Source organism: Furipterus horrens, unplaced genomic scaffold (genome assembly GCF_987537825.1).
Source record: "Furipterus horrens unplaced genomic scaffold, mFurHor1.1.pri manual_scaffold_4, whole genome shotgun sequence".
Taxonomy (NCBI): Eukaryota; Metazoa; Chordata; class Mammalia; order Chiroptera; family Furipteridae; genus Furipterus; species Furipterus horrens.
This window is the reverse complement of record NW_028327174.1, coordinates 33,914,958-33,933,373: the sequence shown is the minus strand read 5'-3', so window position 1 is coordinate 33,933,373 and position 18,416 is coordinate 33,914,958. Positions and strand designations below refer to the sequence as shown.

Sequence of the window (18,416 nt, the reverse complement as noted above, 5' to 3'; positions counted from 1 at the left end):
ATTCCAACATGGACTGTGAGGCAACAGCCATTATTATTCAAAGAGTATGGATTCCTCACATCCTAAGGAATGAGACTAGACATTAACATGTTCCTACTGTGGTTGCATTTGGGGGAGATGTTTGAACGTTTTTTTTTTTTTTTTTTGTTTGCAGGAATATTGCCATCAGGGCTTCTTCCCACATATATAAAATTTCTCACTTGGTATACTCTGAAAGCTACAAATAAATCCCCATACACTAACCATTCACACCAATCTAGCACCTGCTGACTAAAAAACTGAAATAATGCACTGGGAAACATTTGGACAAAACAAACATAAGCAGTATAATCACAGTTATTTTCTTAAACAAAATGAGAATAATATTCAGAGTTTAAGGGTGCAGTTACTTGGATTCTTTAATCAAGAGGTTATTTTTTTTAACACATACAAGGCCGTGTCTGCAAATCAGCTCTATGTTCTTTAAGTGTTTCCATACTTTGAAGATACATTGTTTTATATATTGTTGATAACTGAGATAGCCAGTTATTTTGTGGCAATGTGTGACATTTGAACTTAGCTTCTATATTTTTCTCTTTATTTTTGCTGTTGACACTATTATAGATGTCCCCATTTCTACCCAGCCCCCCCACCCCAGCACACCTCCACCCAGAGCCGCACCCCCTTCTTCTGACCATCACCACACTGCTGTCTGTGTCTGTGAGTTGTGCATGTATGCTCTTTGGCCAATCCCATAACCTTCTTTCATCCAGTTCCCAACCCGCCTACAGCAGTCAGTCTGTTCCATGTGTCCAGGCTTCTGTTTCTATTTTGTTCATCAGTTTATTTTGTTCATTAGATTTCACATATATGTAAGATCATATGGTATTTCTCTTCTTCTGTTGTATTTCACACAGCATAATAATCTCCATGCTATTGAAAACAGTAAGATTTCCTTTTTTTTTTTTTTTAATCACTACATAGTATCCTTTAGTGTGAATATACCACCACATCTTTTTATTCACTCATCTACTGTTGGGAACTTGGGTTATATCCAGATCTTGGCTATTGTAAATAACACTGCTATAAACATCAGGGTGTATATATTCTTTTAAATTGGTGTTTTGGGATACTTAGAGTATATTACCAGAAGTGGGATTGCTGGGTCAAAAGGCATTTTCAATTTTAATTTTTGAGGAAATACTATACTGTTTTCCACAGTGGCTGCACCAGTCTGCATTCCCACCAACAGTGCACTAGTGTTCCCTTTTCTATACATCCTATCCAGCACTTGGTGTTTTTTGTTTTATTGATGGTAGCCATCTGGCAGGTATGATATTTCACTTTGATTTTAATTTGCATCTCTCTGATGATTAGTGGCACTGAACATTTTTTCTTAGGTCTATTGGCCATTTGTATATCCTCTTTGGAGAAGTGTCTATTCAGTCCTTTGCTCGTTCTTCATTAGTATTGTTTGTCTTCCTGTGGTTGAGTAGCCCCTTATCAGATGTATCATTGGTGAATATGTTTTCTCATACAGTGGGTTACCTTTTCATTTTGTGATAGTTTCTTTTGCCGTGAAGAAACTTTTTAGTTCAATGTAGCCCCATTAGTTTATTTTTTTCCTTTATTTCTGTTGCCTGAAGAGAGAGATCTGAGATTTTACTGCCCATGTGTTCTTCTAAGATTTTTATGGTTTTGAGTCTTATATTTAAGTCTTTTATCCTTTTGAGTTAATTATTGTATATGGTGTAAGTTGGTGGTCTAGTTTTATTTTTCTCATGTACCTGTCCAATTTGCCAACACCATTTATTGAAGACACTGTCTTTATTCCATTGTATGCTCTTGTCTCCTATGTCAAATATTAACTGACCATATAAGTGGGGATTGATTTTGGGGCTCTCTGTTCTTTTCCATTGATTTATGTGCCTGTTCTTAAGCCAGTACCAGGCTCTTTTGATTACAATGGCCTGGTAGCATAATTTTTTATCAGGTATTGTGATCCCTCCAATTTTGCTGAGGTTATTCAGGTTCTTTTTTGGTTCCATATAAACTTTTGGAATATTTGTTCTAGATCTGTGAAATATGCCATTGGTATTTTAATAAAAATTGTGTTGAATCTATAGATGTTTTTGGTAGTATGGGCATTTTAATGATGTTAATTCCTCCAGTCCATGAATTCTGTATATGCTTCTACTTATTTGTATCTTTCTCAATGTCTTCCTTCTTTGTCCTGTTGTTTTCCAAGTACAGGACCTTTTAACTCCTTGGTTAAATTTATTCCTAGGTATTTTTGTTGTTGTTGTTGCAATAATAAATTGGACTGGTTCTTAGTTTATCTTTAAAAGAAGTCCTGTACCGATTAAGTCACTCTCATTTCAACCCTCCCCACAGTGATAATTTTTTGAGGTATAATATTTTAAAAAACTGATGTTGAACTAAGATTTATAATGCATAAAAAATCACTAATAATCTGTTATAAACCCTTGATCATAAAATCAGAAATCAATAAACAGAAAATTTTATTAAATTTCTAACCATGGACTCCTGGGAAATAAAATTAAAAATACATTATATTTTATGTTGACCATTATATTTTTGTCATCTTTCATTTGCATGTAAATGACAACTGACATAGTAATGCATGATATGAAATAAGATTGTACTACTATTTACAAAGCCTGATTGTGTTTGTATAAACAGAGAACCATGCATCCTTGTGTGAACCAGTCCTTTTTGTTGTAAAAAAAACATGATAAGTAATACAAGCAGCAACACACATTTGAGGAAACAAATAGAATTGAATTATAAAGGAAAATTTTGGTTTTAATCAACTAACAGCTATCAAGCTAGGTAAGACATTGCCTTTAAGAAATAGATGATAGCAACCCTAATAATGCATTCTTTGAGATATTTTAACCATTGTGTTTTTAAATTCTGACTTTTGGCTCAAAATTGTTCTTGGCCAATAAAATAGCTATTTTTTAAATACATTTTCCCATTTGCTTTCTTACTTAATATTGTATTTTATTCCACCTGCCACGTAATGGTTATCCATTTTTAAAATAGGTTTTATCTTGAAGTCAGCAAATATACTTTGTTTAAGCTTGTGCTATCTTTATAATAAATATCTTCATTTTTGTTGACATGAGTTTGGTATATATTAAAATAGTCCTTTATAAGAATGTAATGCTTAAGTTATGGAAATAAATAAGGGGTAATGCTAGGGAAAAAGAATATTTAAGTCAACTTGTATTAAGAATGAAATATCACTGCTTTCAAGTGACAGAGCTATTAATTCTACATTATTTGAAAGTGGTTGTATCCTAGTAACAATGCCAACAATAAACACATCATGCAAAAGTAAAAATGCAATAGTGAAATGAGCCATTGAAAGAAAGAGTCAGTGACCATGTAATATTTCGGTTTCTATTATATCTAGTAGCAATCTGGTTAAAAAGAAATGACAGTTGCCCTGAAGAAAATAAAGTGTAGGTATTATTGTAGTGGTAGTTCTGAAAGAAAATTGCCACTGTTTCTTGATTGGATTATTTCTCTACCCTTGCAAACTATCTCCTACCTCTCTGTGGGGCTACTACTTGCCTTTTTTTTTTTTTTTAATACAAATTGAGTTTGTATCATGTAAACTCATAGGACCCAGGGGCCCTTTGGTGACAGGGAGGAGGGAGAAAAAGAGGAATTAGGAAAAGAAAATGTGACAGGCAGTTTTGAACAGAAAAGCAATTTTCCTTGTGGGTCTTTTCTTAAATAGGAGTCCTTCAGTACAGGCAGTCAAAATCCAGTAAGTGTACGCTCGTGCTGTTTTGTGGGGTTTAGCACTGACAGGTTTTATTTAGGAGGGGTGGGAATACAGGGGGGATCAAATGTGGGGAAGTTAGTATTTTGGCTATATCAGCCCAGGAGGCAGAGTTAGCACTGCAGTGGGACAAAAGTATTTGTAGTCATCAGATAACTTTGCAGTCAGCTTCAATAGCATCACTCTTTTTTTTTTTTCCTACTTTTTTTTTTTAATTTTGGCAGCCAAGCTCTTAGTAGAACCATCTGTCTTTCTATTAGTATTTTTGAGGCCTGTTTTGAAGCCACTTTGCTTGGCAAAGTCACTTTCATCCTTGGAAACGATTTTTTAAAAAAGTTCTGTGGCTTTTTGCCGAAGAAGAGTACTATGTAAAAAATCCACATGGCTGTTCATTTTTGTTCTAAAAGAATATGGCTACTTCATCTTTGTCTTGAATCAAATGAAATTAGAAGTGATACAATTCCAATGTGACTGTTGGGAAGTGAGAGGCAGAGATTTCAATTTTAGTAGTGTTGTTATGTTCTCATATCTATCTCTCAATGAGATTTTCTTTAGTCTTCCTAGTAGATTAATTGGAAGATAAATTGACTCCTTTATTTTTAATTTTAGTGTAGTTAGTTTTTTTCTAAAGACCATTGCATTGGGTAGGATAAACTGGCAAATCAACCTTCTGTTCCATGAAATGGAAAATCACAGACTATTAGTGGTCATTGAAGATCCCATGCCTCTTCTTGTTAATGGTGGAAAGTCAACTTTGTTATCCTGGTGACTCCATTTTGGGTAATTATATCCTCCAACTTAAACCCCTATCGTAATCTCATTTAGATATTATATTCCTCATTTTCTTAGAACTGCTGTGTAGTATTGCTGTGTGCTTCTAAACAGCTGCTGTGTTCCCCACCGAAGGTGTCTGAATCTCAGTTGTAGCTGCACTGATCCCGAAAGATGATACGTGCTTGAACACTATGGTAGTCATCGGAATAAACACTTGAACATTTAAAAGTTTTAGATTTTACATCTTATTTGTAATTGTGCTGACTTAAATCATATAGCTGCCTCTCATTTTGACATTTGTATATGTATTTTTAAAAAGTCTTCTTCCATAATTTCCTGTTTGAGCTCTCCTGCAAACTGCTCCTTGATAGTGTAGGAGTTTCTGTAGTTCTTTGATTGCTATATTTTCTCCAGGGTAGTAATGCCTTCCAGGCCTCTCTTTGTGGGATAAAGCCAAAAGCCAATTGTTGTTCCAAAGCAACATTGATTTCCTCATAACCTATGCTTGCCCGTGTCCCCCCAAACCCTTTCTCTTCCCCAACATGAATGCTGTAATTACCTTCTCATCTTCTGTGACCAGCTACTCTTAAAACACACACACACACACACACACACACACACACACACACACACAAGACTAACAGCATCATAATTTATGTGGTCATTTCTAAGACCTTAGAATTTTTTATCACTTTTTGTAATTTTCCATGGTTTACTTTCTTTTTCATTTCTCACAATGAATATAGAACACCCTTATCTTTGCTGAATGCCCTCCCGCCCTCCCAGCCCCTCTGATTTTTAAGATACTGTAACTGAACAAGCTGCCTGTCACCATAAAAGCCAATCTCATGAGGGAGATGCTGGTGCAAAAGGAAAGGGGGTTTATTCAGGTGCCGTGCAAACTGGGAAAATGGTGGATTCCCATCTCAAAGACCATCTCCTATTAATGTCATTGGGAAAAAAGTCCATGCCTCCTCAGCAAGACCAAGACAAAATCCAGTATGCAGAATCCCCACTCCATTTTAAAGTACGGTGCTTTGGAGCCCACAGGTGGCTACTAAGTGGTTTTCGTCCCCGTCCAAGTAGCTAGCTAGCTTGTTCCTGGCTGATGCCCATTTCAGGCTCCCTCCTGGAGCCTGCATGTGGAGCTGGCCCAGCCATGAGCCACGCAGCTGCCAGCACCACGCGGTCACGTGCTCCCGGGTGAGTAAGTGTGCAAACCCACAACTGAGTGCATCACCAGGTGGGAGAGAGAGAGCGGGAGAGAAGCTCTCTTTTCAATGCTATGGCCCCCATGGCTGCTAGGGCCAAGTAGCCATGGAGAGAACAGGCAGATACACTGTGCTAGTGTAGGTCACAAGCAAGTGAGAGCACCTTTGTTCCCCTAGGATTGTATTAGATGGGTGTAGGACCGACCAGGTGCTTTCTCAAAATGACCAATCAACTTCCCAAACTTTCGCGTGCTTCAGTCTGTCTGTTTCCGAATCAATCCCTTCTTTCTCCAGGCTGGACTGAAATCCCTCTCTGGTCTAGCACCCTCTAAACGCCCTGTGCCATTTTGACTCCTATGGCACGTGAGCCTGCATTCCCAGGTCCCACCCTCAATCAAGTACTAGAATTGGGGGGAAAGGTATTTTTTTCCTACACAATTATCTTGCTAGCTTTCACGTGCTCACTGTAAGACCCTCCCCCTGCCGCCGTCTTGGCCAATGGGGAAGACTTCCTGAGGCGCCAACTCATTGTTTTACAGTAACAGTATGGCCTTGCTACATCGAGAGAAAATTTCTTCCATCAGACTTGCTTTTCCTTGCCTTCCAGTTTCCCTAGCTATACATAAAACACATCTGCTTATTTCACTTAGATACCTCTATTCCTCAGGGCTCGGAGGATGAGATGTCATTCGCATTCAACAGTATCTATACCCCTTTCATGTTTTTCACTCTTCTCTGAAATTTTGGTTCACCACTTAGTCTCCTACATTTAAAATTTTCAGTTTCTATTTGCTCCTTCTAGCCAATTAATGTACTCAAAATTCTGCAACCTAAATAGAGCCCTCACGGCTGCTCTCTAATGTTCCCTAACTTCTCACCCAGCCTCTCTGAAGAATAGCCTGTCTCTGCTTTCTCTTCTTCCTGCTTGTCATTCAGTCTTTTGTAATATGGTTTCTACCCTCTGTTCTAATGGACTTGAAGTTGTGAGAGTCATCACTATCTTCTAATGAACAATTCTAGAAGATATTTTTTTGTATCTACAGTATTCTTTCTGATTTTCCACTATTAGTCGCTACCTCAGTCTTGAAATTCTGTTGGTTTTTGTGACAATACAATGATGATTTCCTTTATTCTTACCTTATGTCCCTGCTCATAACTTTTCCTCTGCACTTCATTGAATTATTGTGTATCCCAGATGCTTTTGAGCCGTTTCTTCTCTTTATCATTCAGACCCTTTCTAGATTGACTAGTTCACTGTCATCAGTGAATGGCTCCTCATACCATAGCCTCTAAAAGTCTCTTCTGTAATTTCAGACTGTAGTATCCAGTCTGGAATATTATTTAGGCACCTCAAACACATCACATCCAAAATCGCAGTCATTATCTTTCCATGAAAATTATCACTGTTCCTCTATGCTTTTTTTCTTTTACACTTGTATAAATAGTTATATAAAGTAGACGCCTGAGCTTTATCTTTGAGTCTGTCCTTTTCTTCACCTCTGAATTTTCAACATATGTGTATTTATATATATTCAAGGGTGGGCAAAAGTAGGTTTATAGTTATGAGTACTTGAAACAGTTTATTTTTATATTATTACTTATTAATTATGGGCCCTGGCTGGTTTAGCTCAGTGGATTGAGCGTCGGCCTGCGAGCTAAGTGTCGCTGGTTCGATCTTCCAGTCAGGGCACATCAGAGAAGGAAAACTCTGACTCCAAAAAACCTCCGCTGCCTTGCGGCATACCTCTTCAGGGGAAAGGCTAAGGGAGTAAACCCCGACAGAAAATCCGGAGCCGGAGTCCCTAAGGCGGTTTGATGTTGTAGTCAACACCGGCAACTCCTGCGGTGCACCTGAACCCAAGCTGTATCGACTCCGTCTTTCCCTTGGACCCTTCAGCTGCGAAGAGAGGGGGGGTCTGCTGCATGGGCAACAGCAGACCCTCCATATTACCCTGCCCAGGCTCTGTAGCTTCAGCGTCATCGCATGATGTCGATTCAACACGGGAGGAGACAGATACCATGTCACTCCTGAGTCGGACTGCACAACCATTCTCGGCAGTGCAGATAGACTCTTAAGAAGCTACACCATCGTCTCTTGAGACGGACGGCTGCCGACGACGACTTATTAATTATATTATCATTTCTTTGTATTACAACTATAAACTTACTTTTTTCACCCCTGTATAAATTTATACATATGTACAGAGATTTCTTTTTTTAAATTATTTTTCTATTACAGTTGTCCCACTTTTTCCCTCATTGCTTCCCCCCACCCCGCCCATCCCTTCTCCCACAGAGATTTCTTATATACCCTCACCCATCCTCAGTGTTTCACATATTCTCCCTAAATAATTTTTGGTTTTTTCTCCTGATTTATAACCCTTCTATTACTGATCAAGCCCTCATAATCTATTGTATAGTTAACTGTATTAACCTACCTGCTCTCTATGCTTGGCCTCTCAAATCTCTTCTTAATATACTCATCAGAGTATTCTACCTAAGCTCATTTAAATCCCTCAGTGGTACCCTAGAGCCTAAAGGGGGAATCTCAAATTTTTCACCCCAATACACACACTGATTCAGGCAAACTTTCTCACCGCCGCTGCCCTCTTACATTTTCTTGTTATGCTCGACTGTTGTTGGTGTTCACTTCACATGATGATTTTTCTTGTCCCTCTTCCTTTGCTCATGCCTCCCCCTCTTAGAATCTTTTTCACATGCTCCTGTTTCTTTGCCAGGCTAACTTCTACTTAACTACCCACTGTATGGTATCTCCATGAGGCCTGCCTTGACTTCTGGTCATGTTAGGAGTCTATTGTCTGTGCTTCCATAATGTGTTGTACAAGTCTATTTTGTAGAATAAATGACAGTGTGACCATCCATTTGCCTCACCAGAATCAGCTCCTCAAGAACAGACATTCTATGTGAATTCATCTTTGTATTCCTAGTTATCAAAAAAGTGTATGTTCTGCTTAGTAAAGATGTTGATTACATAAATAAAGTAATAAACAGACCCAATGCAATTGGAAGGTAAATTAATAATCTTAAAGGTCTATTTGATATATTACTTTCAGGGAACCAGTAAAGTGTTGCAATAGAATATTTACGTAAAATATAAATATTTGACTATGATAATTGATAAGCATTTACTTTTTTCTTTTATAGTCTGATAATGTGTTTGATTTGTGTTGGATTCTTAAAATTTTAGAGGGCAAGTCTACATGCAGTATCTATGTGGTAGAATTATAAAAAGTGTTAAAACATAAAATTTCATCTTAAAGTTAAAAAAATATAGGAGGTAGCCTCTTAAATGTCATTGGGTTGTTTTTAACTTGTGAATAACATGCCCCCTAATAAAAAAACTAAAATTTTGTGACAAAAGTGTTTTACAAAAACTTAATTATAAATGTCACACATTTTAAAATTTAATTAGGAGCTTAAAGAGAATTTTATTCATTAAGTGAAAGGAAATAAATGAAGTTAATAGTGAATAGGATTTGGAAATATTCAACACTGGCAAATATGTAAGAAGAAATAGCTAACCCTTATAACTAAATTAGTGGTAGAATTTATCCAGAAAATATTATACTGTGTTGATGTAATGTGCCCTTTTCTTCCAAAGAATGCCTAAATTTCAGCAGCAGTGACCTGAACATTAATTAAGATATAGTAATAATATAGTTGGTCCTCATTATTTGCACTATTTATGTTCTATAAAGTTGCTGTGAACACTGAGTTCATGAATATTGAACAATTGCCCGAGGACAATATACAGAGTTAGGTTCCTGAGAGCCTTTAGTCACACCATTTTCATCAACTGATCAATACATAACCCTATTTTATGTGTTTCTGATTAAAGAGACCTTCTTTTTATTATTCATTCTAAATGCATTTTAAACAGTGAAATCACCAACAAGATTTCTTTCTACTTTGCACAAATCTGAGAGTGACTGCAAAAGCACTGGCACAAGTTGGGCTACAAGTACATTTTAATAAGTCAAATTTGCAAACACAAAATCAACTGTATAATGAGGATCAACTGTATTTTGAAATGCTGTTCTAGTTGCATTTGTGGACTAACCATGCATTTTGGGTCGTATTAATTTCACTTTTTACTTTATTCTCAATATTAGTACAATACTCTATAAACTGTTCTATGATATTCTAAAGAAAATCCATAATTGGGACTATAAAATTAGGCTCATTTTCTGTTTTTGTTCCTCTCTGTCCCTTGGAGGTCCTTCTGCTTCACTCCTCTCCCCCATACACTTTCCACTGTGTGAAGGAGCACTAAAGTCAGAGTTAGAAGATGTAGATTCAGTGTTAACTTTGCGGTTACCTAAATGTGAAATCGTAAACAACTTATACGGCCAAACTAAGTCTTATTTCCTTATTTTCACAATGATTGTGTTGTACCTGGTAACCTCTAGGATCTTTCTCAGCCTTAAAACTCTGTTATTCTATATACGTAGATCTTGGAAAACTTATACATTAAAACAAGTTATAATACTAAATCAAAATTAATTTCAATAATTACAATCAGACAGAAGTTGAGATTACCCCAATTTTATAAACCTTGGAATTCATTGCAATTTATTCTTTCAAATACTAAAATTTTTAACTGAAAAATATTATAAATTATTAGAATATAAATGAATTAAGCGATAAAAATTGTCATACAACAGCCAGTTAAACAATATAAAAGGAAAGCATTTCCTTTATAATAGCAATAAAAATATTTTTTAAGATTTTATTTATTTATTTTTAGAGAGAGGGGAATGGAGGGAGAAAGAGAGGGAGAGAAATATCATTGTGTGGTTGCCTCTCACATGCCCCCATCCAAGGACTTGGCCCGCAACCCAGGCATGTGCCCTGACTGGGAATTGAATTGGTAACCCCTTGGTTCATAGGCTGGCACTCAATCCACTAAGCCACACTAGCCAAAGCAGCAATAAAAATATTTTTTTAATCTTAAAAATAAAATCACCTAAAAAGCTGTAAGAATTATATAAAGCAAAAGAAGATTTAAATAAATTGAAAGATATAACATGCCGTTAGCCATCAAACCATCAGGTTAATTAATTCAAATAGAAATTTTATATCCTGAAAGTAATGTGGAAAAATAAATGTCAAAAAAGCCAGGATGTATTTGAAAACAAAATAATAAGAATAGAGTACTAACTTTTATTAAAGCATATCACAAAGTGATAATAAGTAAAATATCATGTTACTAGAACATAATAAGCAGGTATATCTGTTCATTAAAAAAATATGTAATAAATTTCTAATATTTCTGGAGTCTTTTTATTTCTACATATATGCATAATTCCAAGAGTCACGGATATATCATAATGTATAAGACCATTTTGCTAGAGCTTAAGAATAGGAACACAAAACAATTGGTACTTTATTCTTCTTGGTGAAATTGAATTTCTTTGTGGTCATTAAATAACTTTTTTGTTCACATGCCTTTTTTGGACATTTGGAGTTGGTACACATGAATATAAATAGAAAAATGGAACTAATAATTAATTCTTTATTTGTGAAGTATCAATACATATAACAGTTTCACCTAGTGTTCTGAGCTCTGAAGGTGCAATAATAAATACATTACAACCTCTTTCCTTACTGAGCTCATAGGTCACAGGAACACTCAACTTTTACAAGTAACTATTATTCAATACAGTAAGAATTACATTAGCTTTATGAGTAAAAGAAGCAACAGTTCTTTCTGCCTAAAAATCTTCACCATAAGAAAGAAGTGCTTCATAGGCAAAGACATTATATGGGTCTCAAAAGCTTTTGAGAAATAAGTAGAATTTTTCCAAGAAGAAAAGGAAAAGAGAAATTTCTCAAAACAGAAAATACCTTTGAATGCATTCAAGCATGGAAAAAACACCGACTATGCACAAACCCTTCCTGGTCCATGTGGCAGGAGTACAGAGTATCTGAAGGAGGACAGCAGAAGTGTCTGGAAATAGACTGGTGACAAACTGTAAAGAAGCTTGCAGGCTGAGGGCTTTGGTCATTATTTCTAGGTAAAGGCAAACCATCAGAAGGTTTTTCTTTTCCCCAAGAAGGAAATGTTAAATACAGATACAAGATTCATTCCAAAGGAATTCTATGAGGAGTATAGCTTAATATTTGATTTTATCCTGTGGGCACCAGAACCTGTAGAAGTCAGGCAGAGCCCCCTTTCAACTGCTGATATATATGAAGGTGCTTTGTAACTCAAGGCAAAAATGAAGAAGACAAAAAGATGCACTGACAGTGACTGGAAGTATTCTTTGAGATAGCACTTCTCAAGCCTGGATGCACAACTGGAATCATCAGGGAAACTTTAAAAAATGCTGATGGCTGGGTCTCACCCCTAATTCAGATGTAATCGGTCTAGGAAGCAGTCTGAGCATTGAGAGTTCTTTCAGACCTTGCCCAGTGAGTCTTATAGACATTCAAGTTTGAGAGCTACTACACTAAAGCAAAAACTTGCTGATTCTGTAATTCTAATAGTTATTTTTCTCAAATCCTAAGGTGTGTGAAATTTAAATGGCTCTTACAATCAATGTATGTGTTCCATTTTGTTTCTCCTACCCTCTGAAATTTTCTTATTAAATTTATGACACATCTTAGAACCAATGTTGTCTTAGAAAGGAAGAGAAGTGCTGTATAAAATATAAATTACTAAGACTGAAATATAAAGGATATACAGTAGCTGGTGATAACCCTTACCCAGTGTGTCTGGTTGCTTGTTTGTCTCTCTGCATGCTATCTTGGCCAGCGTCCTCTGCTTACACTGAACTAGCCCTTATACTGTTTTGCCTTCCAATGTTTACCTCTTGTTTGAGGCCACTTATTCCTGCATACTTTGCTCAATGTATAATCTCTAATTTTTTGAGTCTTTAACCACTGGATTTTCATTGATTTCTACATAATTTTTATCTTTTCTCCAAAATATTAAAAAATGCTGGCTGAAGTGGTATAACCTTCAGCTCTAATCTTAAGACATTTTTTCCCCTGGTTGTTGCCGTTCCATTTTAGTTTTACTAAGAAGGTGTGACAGTGAAAGGTTTCAAATACTATTGGCTAAAAGAAATGCTTCCGAATTTAGAGTCATTGCTGAAAACAGATTCCTCATTCTCATAGTGCTCATTTCTCTTGTCCTCTCTCTCTCACTCGCTCATTCTCTTCCCCATTTCCTCCCTCCCTTCCTTGCTTTCTCTCTCTCTCTCTTTCACTTCCCACCCCTAAAAGGACACTCACCAATCAAAATCTCAGAAATAGTTCAGAGGTTTACCATGAAAGATGAAGGAGAAACTGAAGGTGGACTTTTAGAGTGAGAAATGATGAGAACTATAAGAATCTTAAGTAGCCTAGGAAGGTGCAGTGCCAGGGGAGAAAGGAAAACAAGTCTGAGAGATATCTCAGAGTTGCTGTTAGGATTAGCCAATTAATGGATTTGTAAATTTTTTATATATCTGTCTTACTTTTTACTATTCTTTCCACTGTAATGTAAGCTCCATTGGTATAAGATCTTGGTTTTTTTGTTCACTATTATACTCCTACTGCCTACTTCATTTTCTTGTACATAGTAGGAGTTTATCAGATATTTTCCAAGTAACTGAATTAATGTGTGGAAGGAATAGTAAATGAAAATAGAGTGTTGATAGATAATTTTCAGCATGATCCTAAGTTCTCATTCACATATTCAGTGACAATCACTAACGAATGTTTGCCAGGGTGGTCTTGCTTAAATATTTGGAAAAATTATCCTAGGTATTTAGTTAATGACATTCTCTGCATTAGTCGCTAAATGTGATGTAGCTGCAGGAATGACAGCATTAGGTTATAGTTCTGGAAATTATCGTTCAGTTCAAAGAAGAGAGTTATTACATTGTGCTGTATTATTTATTCATTTGCTGATGTAACCCGGTATTTTGAGAGTTATACCAGCTAATTAAGGTATAGGCTGGCAACCAGGGCAGAAGCTATGTCATTTGAGGAGTGATGTAAAGCTTGAAGAATGATAGATGAAGACAAAAGTAGAGTACAGAGCAGGATTTAAGGGACTGGATTCTAGACCTAGTTTTGACTATCCCATTCAATGACCAGTTCTATAAAAAGTGGGCAAGTATTACCTGATAAGCTTTCTTCCAGCTATTATATTCAAGAATTATAAAATTTCAATGTTATGTGTCACAATAAGAATCATCTTCAACTTCCGGCCAAGATGGAAGCTTAGACGGACACGCTCGGTCTCCCTCTACAACTAGAGAGGAATACAACTACTTCAAAACAAAAGATAACTAGAAATTCCAGAAAATAAAACTACACGGAAGCCCAACATATGAAGTTATAAACCAGCGGCGCCCTTTGGGCAGGTAAGAAGAGCAAAAGGGGGCGGTGCTGTTTGTGGTCGCACCAGGGACAGCGGCAGGTAGAGCAGTCTCAGCTGCAGTCTAACCCCGGCAGCTTGTGACCCCAACGCTGGGAAAAGCAGCCACCACATCACCCCGAACAGTGAGGCCCAGAGGGCAGGAGGACGGATCCCAGTCTCCTAGCGGAATAACTGCGGGAATCCATCTTGGACCCCCGCCCCCACACAAAGCGCCACAGCGCTGCGAAATAGGTTGCAGATCGCCACTGGTTGCTGGGCAGTGACGACAAAGGGCCACAGTGCAGCGAGAAAGGTTGCTGGACCACCGCCGGTCGCTGGGTTGTGACGACAAAGTGCCACAGCGCTGCGAAAAAGGTTGCAGATCTGCGCCGGATGCTGGGTTGTGACGAGTACACAGGCGCTGCCCCCTGTAGCCGGCCCAAGAAAGCAAAACGCATCTGTCAAAATGAGGCAGACAACTATAGAAATCCCGGTGACGCAGCTCACCAGGCAACAGATGAAGAACCTGACAGATGAACAAATAAGAAACATGTCAGAGGCTCAGTTCAGGGCCATTGTTATCAGGTGGCTTACAGAATTAACAAAAGATCTGGAAAAAGATGAGAAAGAATTGAAAAACACTCATACTGAAAGGAACAAAACCACATACGAGACAGATAGTGAGGAAATAAAATCCAGAGTTCAAATCAACAAACCAGAACATAGAGAAGGAACAAACAGTCAACCAGTGCAGAGAGAAAAAACGGGAAGCAAGGAAAGTGATGAGAGGATCAGAAACCTCTGGGACAGCTATAAGAGATCAAATATACGGATTATCGGATTGCCAGAGGGCGAAGAAGAAGAACTAGAAATTGAAAAATTAAGTGAAAATATAATAAAGCAGAACTTCCCAAACTTGCGGAAGGAAATAGACTTACAGGTCCAGGAAGCACAGAGAGTTCCAAAACAACTGGACCCAGGGAGAACCACTCCAAGACACATTATCATCAAAATGTCAACAGTTAAAGATAAAGAGAGAATCTTAAAAGCAGCAAGAGAAGAAAAGAATCATGTACGAAGGGGTCCCAATTAGACTATCAGCTGACTTCTCAAGGGAGACCCTGCAGGCAAGAAGGGACTGGCAAGAAATATTCAAAGTAATGAAAATCCAAAACCTACAACCACGAATACTTTATCCAGTGAAGCTGTCATTCAGAATAGAAGGGCAGAGAAAGTGTTTCCAGGACAAAGTAAAACTGAAAGAGTTCATTAGATCCAAACCACTGTTATATGAGATGTTAAAGGGACTGGTTTAGAAAAAGGAGGATCAAAACTATGATCACTAAAATGAAAACTGCATCACAAGAAACAACAACAGAAGCTAGGGAATTGAAACAAAGGCAAACTAAATAGGCAATGAGAGTGGAAAAAAAACTATAGGTATGGGGAGCATATTAGGGGAGGTCAGAAGGGAAGGGGAAGGGGGAGAGGGAGGGAGATGGTATAGGAATTAAGAAACATCATAGGAGGGAACGGAATAGACAGAGAGAGGTTGAGAAGAAGTATATGCACAACCAATGGACATGGACTAAAAGGGGGGGACAAGGGGAGGGAGGGGGGCCACCGGGTGGAGGGGAGCAGAGGGAAGGGAAATTGGAAGAAATGTAACACTGTAATCAATAAAACACATTTAAAAAAATAAATTAATTAATTAAAAAAAAAACAAAAAAAGAATCATCTTCAAGCAATGAAGACCTGTTCACATAAAAAATGATACTAGTTTAGCTTGTTTGTTTGTTTTAGACAGTAGAATCATTACTAACATGTGGGATTTACATGAGGAGATTTTAGTTCAATGTAAGGGATAATTTTTAACTATTATATTAATGCAATGAGAAGACTTATTGTGTGAAGTAGTGATGCTTTATCACTCTCAACGATATCATGTAGGGAAATTATTCATCAGGTTAAAAAGTGAACTTGATAACACTTTTCAACTATAGTATATTTTGATTCTCCTAAATTAATCCCAAAGCATGACTTCTAACAAGTTTGTATGCCAATATATTGAACTGGATACATGATTTTCTTTTATCATAAAGTAAGGAGGGTGGGAAGCATGGAGCACCAAAACTTCTTCTCTTTGATCCACTTTATCATGTTCAGCAGGTTCAAGGTCAACTACCGCCATTAATGATTCCCGTATTCCCTCCTGATCAACGGACACTGGCTGCAGCTGCCCAGCAAGGATTCCTCCTTCCTCCAGGCTTCAGCTATAAGGCTGGATGTAGTAAGTACCACTGACTTTTCATTTGGGAGTGGGTGGAGGATATGGCGTTAAATTAGGCAATTTAACATTTCTGCCACACCAAGAAATGAGATCACCCATATAGCATTTTTATTTTAAAGAGGAAACACACAGAAGGTATTGAAAAGGATTTATGTTGGTATTTAAAAGAGCTTAGATTACTTCTATGCTTCTGAAGCCAAAATTTACTTTTTAGAACTCAGTTTCATAACTTCTATTTCCAGTGTATTCTTAAAATATGAATATAATATTCAGGCTAAATTTATTTCTGCATAGATAAGATAAAGCTATGCTTTTCAATAACTTTCCATTGTCCTTTAAGATAAACCCAATTTCCTAATGTGAATTAGTTGGCCTTACATTATCGATCTCAGCCCTATGTTTGCACCCTACTTTTTCCTTAGTCTTTTTTTTTCCATTACCAGTTAATTTCCTTATACCTCCCTACCCCCAACAATCACCATACTCTTGTCGATCTCTATGAGTCTTTTTTCCTTTTTGCTCAATCCCTCCACCCCTTAACCCTCCCACTAACTGTCATCAGCTCTCCATCTATGAGTCGCTGTTTTGCTTGTTAGTTCAGTTTGTTCATTAGATTCCACAGATGAGTGAAATCATATGGCATTTGTCTTTCTCTGACTGGCTTATTTCACTTAGCATAATGTTCTCCGGGTCCATCCATGCTGTTGCAAAGGGGGAAATTTTCTTCTTTTTTACAGCAGAGCCATATTCCATTGTGTAAATGTACCATAGTTGTTTATATGGAAGCAGCCCAGGTGCCCTAGTCTTCATTCAGTTCTTAGACCAAACCTCTTTCTCAGCTCTGGGCTGGAATTGTCAGTGTTCACTCTCCTTGATATTCTGAACCTCTTCCAACTCAGACCAGGGAGAGCTTGCCCTACCTAGTTAGATCTCTTTCTTCTTGTTCCTTTGGATCCTGAATAAAGGAATTGGACAAAGTAGGTTTACAATTGTATTGTATTAATAATACAATAATAAAATAATAATAATATTTAATACAAGAATAAACTGTTTTGCATACAACTGTAAACCTACTTTTGCTCACTCTGATTTTTCTCTTTCGCCATAATTGAATGCTCTATGAGGGCAGGTGCTGATTACCTCTTATTTATTGTTGTAGCTAGACTTTTAGTACAACATTCAACTATTTGTTAAGTGAATATATGAATAGCAAACAAGTACTCATTACAAAGATTACAAGAGTATTTTGTACTAAGTAGTAAGTTACCAACATAACTGTTAATATTGCTTATTAACTTTGGATGCCTATCATTTTACGACTTTTTTTCTTTTTAGCGAAACTGAAATTGCATATTGTTAGTTTCTGGGTTTTTTTTTTTAGGATTTTGTTTACAGTAGTCCCTCTCTATATCGTGGTTCACTCATCACGGCCTCACTGTATTGCAGGATCTTTTAAAATATTATATTTAATTATTTATCATGGATTTTTCACTATATTGCAGCATTTTGTGGTACTGTATACGTATGTTGTTAAAGTTGCATAGGTTTAAGAGTGTAAAATAAATGTAAGGTTCCTACTTTGGGGGAGGGTCTAGAGCGTAATACCCGCGATAAGTAAGGGAATACTGTATTTTTAGAGAGAGGGGGAAGGAGGGAGAAAGAGAAATTGAGAAACATCAGAAATACCAATATGTGAGAGAAACAGCAATCATGTGTTTCTCGTAAGCGCCCATCTGAGGACCTAACACACAAACCAGGCATGTGCCCTGACTGGGAATCAAACCACCGACCTTTTGCTTTGTGGGAGAGTTCCCAGCCAACTGAACTACACCAGTCAGGGCCATTTAGTTTTGAAAACAATCTAATACTTCATTTCTAAAATTTAAATAGTGAAAATGCCAACAAATTATATATTAGATAATAATAGTAACAAATTCCAAAAAGGGTCTAAGCTGATCATCTAAATATCTT

General features: G+C 37.1%; 1 protein-coding gene across 3 annotated transcripts in view; it reads left to right on the top strand.

Moving 5' to 3' along the window:
• SOX5 (SRY-box transcription factor 5) overlaps window positions 1-18,416 on the top strand; it is a 941,468-nt gene that overhangs the window by 797,492 nt on the left and 125,560 nt on the right. For all 3 annotated transcript variants that reach the window (XM_090275485.1, XM_090275487.1, XM_090275488.1), the window contains one exon: window positions 16,325-16,445. In XM_090275485.1, coding sequence (XP_090131611.1) covers window positions 16,325-16,445 — 121 coding nt within the window. The remainder of the gene's footprint in view (window positions 1-16,324; window positions 16,446-18,416) is intronic.